Source organism: Tauraco erythrolophus, chromosome 1, assembly GCF_009769465.1.
Source record: "Tauraco erythrolophus isolate bTauEry1 chromosome 1, bTauEry1.pri, whole genome shotgun sequence".
NCBI lineage: Eukaryota > Metazoa > Chordata > Aves > Musophagiformes > Musophagidae > Tauraco > Tauraco erythrolophus.
In genome coordinates, this window is record NC_141465.1 from 34,136,747 (window position 1) to 34,142,923 (window position 6,177).

At 43.8% G+C, this 6,177-nt stretch overlaps 1 protein-coding gene across 2 annotated transcripts; it reads left to right on the forward strand.

Moving 5' to 3' along the window:
- Positions 1-220: 220 nt before the first annotated feature.
- Positions 221-5,518, forward strand: KCNJ15 (potassium inwardly rectifying channel subfamily J member 15). Of its 2 annotated transcripts, none has more exons than XM_086632100.1 (2): positions 221-363; positions 4,372-5,518. In XM_086632100.1, exons 1-2 carry the CDS (start codon positions 221-223, stop codon positions 5,516-5,518), a joined length of 1,290 nt encoding a protein of 429 aa, XP_086488226.1. The 2 variants fall into 2 exon arrangements, with proteins under 2 accessions (XP_086488226.1, XP_009982453.1); XM_009984151.1 differs by lacking the exon at positions 221-363 and adding an exon at positions 3,955-4,022.
- The last annotated feature ends 659 nt before the right edge of the window (positions 5,519-6,177 follow it).

Here is a 6,177-nt window from a genome sequence, read left to right on the forward strand (position 1 = left end):
CCAAGCCTGCTAATGGTTTATGCTGGTTGAAAAAACAGTTCGAGTTTTGCCCCTGTATCAGAGCGGCAGTGAAGCGTGCATGAGGGTTTGCTCAAGTGGCAAAGCATATCTGATTTGGAAAAAAGCAAACAGCTGAGGCCATTTGAGCAAGTCATGCTCCTGTACACTTTTAATCAGTTGTGTCTGCCAAAAGAGATCTTGCACAAGCAAATCTGGCTTCATGCAACAGGAACATTTTTGCGTGTATGCAATCTGGCTTCAGCTTCTTGATAATGTGGTCTCTGGAAGCAGTGTTAATGTGCTTGTTATATCCCAGGCTGCTGGAATTACCTTAATATCAAGGTATTCATGGCTGGTGGTTTGGTATGTAGCTCTACATTTTGTTGACTTTGTCTGCACTAAACTTCCTCACCAACATGTGCTAGGATGGGGAGTCTCCTTTGGCTGTTCCAAAGGGCTGGTGAGGAAAGGAGGTAATTCATAGGACACTAGGATGCTTGACAAGTCTGAGATGATTTCATTTTCTTCCCTCTTGAAGTATCTGTTCCCTTAACTGTGCTTCAGTTCAATTTTATTTGCAGCTACAGTTTGAGTAGGACTTTCTTACAGTAATAAAAAATATTTTATCACTGTAAAATCAGTTAGCTAACGGACAGTAGATGTTCTCTTAATTTAAAAATGTATACTACTATTGTTATTCAGGCTTGTTTGCTCACACTAATTTACTGTGGTAGGCATGTTTTCTGATTTAGAGAGAAAGGACTAGAAACTAAAATCTTTTGGCTGAGGTGCTGAGGACGATTGTCAGGGCATAGAGTATCTCAGGTGCCTATATAAGGTATAAGATGGGAAATAGTAATGCAGATGTTATAAAATGATTTTATACATACTGACACCCACGAATCATTTATTGTGGGATATGGTACTGGTCACTTCACTCAGGAAGCAGTGGGGAAGTAGAGGGCAGGGGAGAATCCTCCTCTGAAGCCCGAGTTTGTTCCACTGTTGTTTTCGTCAGAGTTTCTTCCCTCAGATGACTGCTGCTGGCTGCTGCCAGTGACAAAGAAGGGGAGCAGAGGCAGCACTGTTCCGAGGCAGCATGACGGATCCTCTCTTCCCGTATCAGTATTGCAGGGAAGAAGGGAAGTGTTTCTGCAGGGAAAGGAAACCAAGATGCATTTCCCTGGAGAGGAAAAGAGCACTAAAGGAATTTAGGATCACACAGGAAAAAGTGATGTAAGAGAAAAAAATAGGAAGCAAATCAACACAAAAAATACCCTACCACTGAAAAAAGCACCAGAAATTGGCTGGGATCCATTTCAGGAAATCACTGTAAAGCTGAGTAAATTTGTCACATACAGAAATACAAATCAAGGGAGGACACAAAAGATGACAGGGAATCTCTGATACAGCCTCTTTCATCTATGGCGGGCTCCTAACTACCAGCTCTGCCATGCTGACCCCACATGTGAAGATGAACTTAGCACATGGGGACAGCAGAGAGGCACAGTGAGAAACGGCTTTGGTTGTGAGTTGAAACACACTTTGGAGCATGCCAGACGTTGCCTAGGGCTGCAGCCAAGCTTCACTTCTCAGGTTAAGACTGAAAAGGCAAATTTTGCAGCTGTCCCTCTGTTGACATAGCCCAGAGGAGACATTGTGCCTTGCAACTATCTTCCTACCTCCCATCTTGTGGGGGGATCTCTCCTCCTACAGCATTTTGGTACAAATGTGATGTTTGGTGTCCTCCACCGGATCTGGAAACGTGGCAGGCTGCAGTGTCAGGATTTTCTCCCTTCGTGGCTCCCAGACAGGGACCAATGTATTTTAGGGCAGAGCAGAGGCAGGGGCAAGAGTTCTTACCAGGCTCTTGTGCGGGTTGAGTCTGTGGACCCGCTGGTGCTGCGGATGAAGAGTGCAGTGTGTGTGTGCCAAGTCTGCTGTATGAAGGAAGTATCAGAGCCACAGTGCACATGGGGCAGAGCTGCTCTGTGCAGAGTGCCCACTGCATCCCAAACATGCTGGATTTATTACACATATGCTGACCGCTTGTGCAGAAGCCAGCGTTTCTTGGGCATGGTAGAGCCATGATGAGCGTAGTGTGCTGAGTGTCCACGTGCCTCTCGCGTCGGGCCACCCCTGACCCTGACCAGGTTCAGTCTGCTCTTCGCCGAGCCTGCGAGCCCTGTCCCTGCCCCACCAGCTCAAGGCCACCAGCTGGAGCACCGAGGAGGGAAGGTGGAGCCTTGGCTGTCTCCATCCTCGTGGCCTCCAGAGGAGGAGGAGCCAGCATCCCTGGGGAGCTGCTCCCAGGAGCAGGCATCCAGGTAGGCTGAGCAGGGGGATGGGATGGGGACATGTCCCTGGCACTGGATTGGAGAGGCCAGCTGTCTTCTGGCCTAGCAATTCATGGCAGGGAAATTTGTTCTGACAATGTACTGTTTGTGCCTGAAGTAATGGCTAAGGGGAAGCATGCTTGAGAGGAAGAGGTGTACTTATTTTGGAACAGATTTTTGCACACATTTTATATCCATGGCTTATCCAGGGTGAGGCTCAGTGTGGGGAATGGAGCCTCCTCACTAAGCAGTATGCATTTTCCTAAAAGGTTTCCCATTAGAGGTTGCGTGTATTTACCACACACTGACAGTAGTGCTTGATTTTGAGCTTGCCTAAAGAGCAGTTGCATGTACGCTCCTTCCCACCCCTACCCCACCCCCACCCCACCCCCTCTCCATTTCCTCCTGTTCTTTTTCAGATCACTTGAAGGTTTTTTCCTGTTTATTATCCGGACATGCTGCGTGCTGTGTGTTGATTTGACTGTCACATAAGGAATCTCCTACTGGGATCATTGATGCATTCCTTTCTTTTACATATATATATATGTACGTGAGTGTGTATATACATATATATATATGGCAATGACTTCTAGAATATGGAATGGAAATCTGGTGATTAAATCAAAATTGGAATGAGCTACAGGTGTTAATGGGAGTTAAGTTTAATCACCCTTTCCCAGAAAACCTGCAAGTATGATGGGTACAGTCATAAACAAAAATTCTCCTTAATTGACATAACAGGAAAGGTACTTCAGTGAGCAATTATGCTGATGTCCTGGACTGGCACATGTGAGTACCACAAATATATCTTGTGCTTCCTGCAAAATTCTTTTAAGTAGCTATAAGGAAGACGTTCTTTTTTTTTTTTCTTCTTCTTTTTTTCTTTTTTTTTTTTTTCCAGTGGTTCACTAGAACGAACCTCTTACTTAAGGCTCTTTTTGAGAAAAACAATGGAACAAAACAATGCTTTTTGTATGGCCTGCCAAAGCACAAAGGATGCATGGGATGTTTTTTGTCTTTGTTGTTTTTGTCAGCAGGAAGTTTTGTTGCTGGAAACGACTATAACATGCACTGTCCTTGCCCTACGTAATCACTGTCTGGTCCTGCAAGCCGTGTCTTGTTACTTGCCTCATCAAACTGGCACAGACACCCTTCTGTTTCACTCTGTGGGCTTTGTTCAGTCCTGAGTGTCTGCACGCTTACTCTCCATCCGGACTGATGTACAGTAAACAAACTTCAGGAGTCGGGTGGTCCAATGGTTGCCGGGTTCGTGCAGGTCAGGGCCCACGGCTAGAATGCTGACTTTGTGAATTGCCTCCTTTTTTTCCTTAGACAGCTTAAAGTGGGAGTGCTGTACAGTGCAAGCAGTATTTTCAGGTGTAAATATTCCTTTCCAAAACTCGACTTTGATGTGTTCAGGTCTGCTTTGTTTCCCTCTAGATTAGTTGTAGGTTTGTAACAAAGAGCCAGATCCGACTGAGTAAGTCACTTGTGGAAGTTAATTGTTCACAGTGAAAGCTGGTCTGGCTCATTTTGCCTCTGTCGCAGGAAGAGACAGAGGTGGTGTGCTGGATCTGCGTTCTAAACCAAGCATTGACGCGACTTTAATTTTGATCAGATGTCTCTCTTCAGGGCATTAAAGAAAACCTGCTCAGTAATCAAAAAGAACCTCTTCTCTAGAGAAACGTAAGAAAAAAACTTTAATGTGTTTTACAGAAATAAAGTACTAATATAAAATTTCAGCTTGGTCAAATTTCTTTTGCAGGCTATCATAAAAGAAACCTACTTCTCCATATTTGGCAGTCACCAGAATCAAAGAATGTTTTTTTTTTTTCCTGGAAAAAAGAATATCAAATTATTCACAATTTCAGATATTGTATGATGGTAACTTTATATTCCAACTCTTTTTATTCACTGCTGTTGTGTTTAGATTGTTTGTGCCTTCTCTCCATCAACATTTTTTAATGCTTTTCAGAATCAGTTACGTGCTTTGATTTCATTAAGTAATTGTTTTATTCTTTTATTCTCTCCTCAGGACTGAAGCAGTGAGAATGGAAACCACAAAGATTAATATGTCTCGCATCCCGCTGGTTAACGGAGGCATCGACACTGCCATGCTCAAGGCACACAAACCCCGTGTGATGTCCAAAAGTGGTCACAGCAACGTGCGGATAGACAAAGTTGATGGCATTTACCTACTCTACCTTCAAGATTTGTGGACTACAGTTATAGACATGAAGTGGAGGTACAAACTCACCTTATTTGCTGCTACTTTTGTTATGACCTGGTTCCTCTTTGGAGTTATCTACTATGCCATTGCATTCCTTCATGGTGATTTAGAAATGAACAAGATCACCCCAAAGCATGAGCCGTGTGTCCAGAACGTAGACTCTCTCACTGGGGCATTCCTCTTCTCCCTGGAGTCACAGACGACGATTGGCTACGGATTTCGTTTCATTACAGAAGAGTGTCCTCATGCCATTTTCTTACTTGTGGCCCAACTGGTCATCACCACGTTGATTGAAATCTTCATCACAGGTACCTTTCTGGCCAAAATTGCAAGACCTAAAAAAAGGGCAGAAACCATTAAATTCAGCCACTGTGCCGTCATTACCAAACACAATGGAGAACTTTGCCTGGTGATCAGAGTAGCAAATATGAGGAAGAGCCTTCTGATACAGTGTCAGCTGTCTGGGAAGCTTCTTCAGACCTACGAAACCAAAGAAGGGGAGCGGATTCTCCTGAATCAAGCCAGTGTCAAGTTCAATGTTGACTCCTCTTCAGAGAGTCCATTCCTCATTTTGCCTTTAACCTTCTACCATATTTTGGATGAAAGTAGCCCTTTGAGAGATCTCACACCTCAAAATCTCAAGGAGAAGGACTTTGAACTTGTGGTGCTTCTGAACGCCACGGTGGAGTCCACCAGTGCTGTTTGCCAAAGCAGGACTTCCTACATCCCTGAGGAGATCCACTGGGGCTACGAGTTCGTTCCTGTGGTTTCTCTCTCTCCAAATGGAAAGTACGTTGCAGATTTCAGCCAGTTTGAGAAGATTAGGAGAAGCACAGATTCTATTTTTTATAGTATGGACTCTGAAAAACAAAAATTAGAGGAGAAATACAGGCAGGAGGATCAAAGAGAAAGGGAACTGAGAACGATGTTGTTACAGCAGAGCAACGTTTGATTGAATTGACAAACTATTCTGATTAATCCTTTTTGCAAACTGAAAAAACGTACTCTCTGTGCTGTATGTCTGCTATGAAGCCAGCAGTGAAGTCCTTTTCAGCAAATAGCTTTGGTATAGAGTAAACCTATCCCTTTGTTTGGCTGAGTTGTTAATCAAGTATTTTGTAATTAGGCAGGATTTATTTGTTCGTGATCGTGACTTAGCAAAGTTGGATTTGTATTAAGTCTCTGCCTTATACCACCACGAAAAGCAGATACACCACTTTCCGTTCGGAAAGTGAAACTGGATGCACTGTGCTGATTCCTTCAAATATTTATTTGACATGGTTTTACTGTGAACATGCATTTGCAGAGACAGCACACAGCACTACTAGAAGAAAATATGCTCCTTTAAAAAATGTATATTTAAAATGTGTATTCTAGTACCAGGTATTGCCTTCACCGGGATTCCAGGCACTGAAAGTGAGTTGATTGGAGAGACAAATGGTTGGATGTGGGAAGAGCCTGCAGGGAAGTGATAAACTCCTTCTTAAATCTTGAAGGAAGGTGACAGAGTAGTCGTGCTGGGTGGTGAGGAAGGGAGCTCACTCTCTGTCTCTGCTACTCAGAGCTTGCTTTGTGATTGCTCACTTTTTTAACCTTGTTAATGCCTGATTT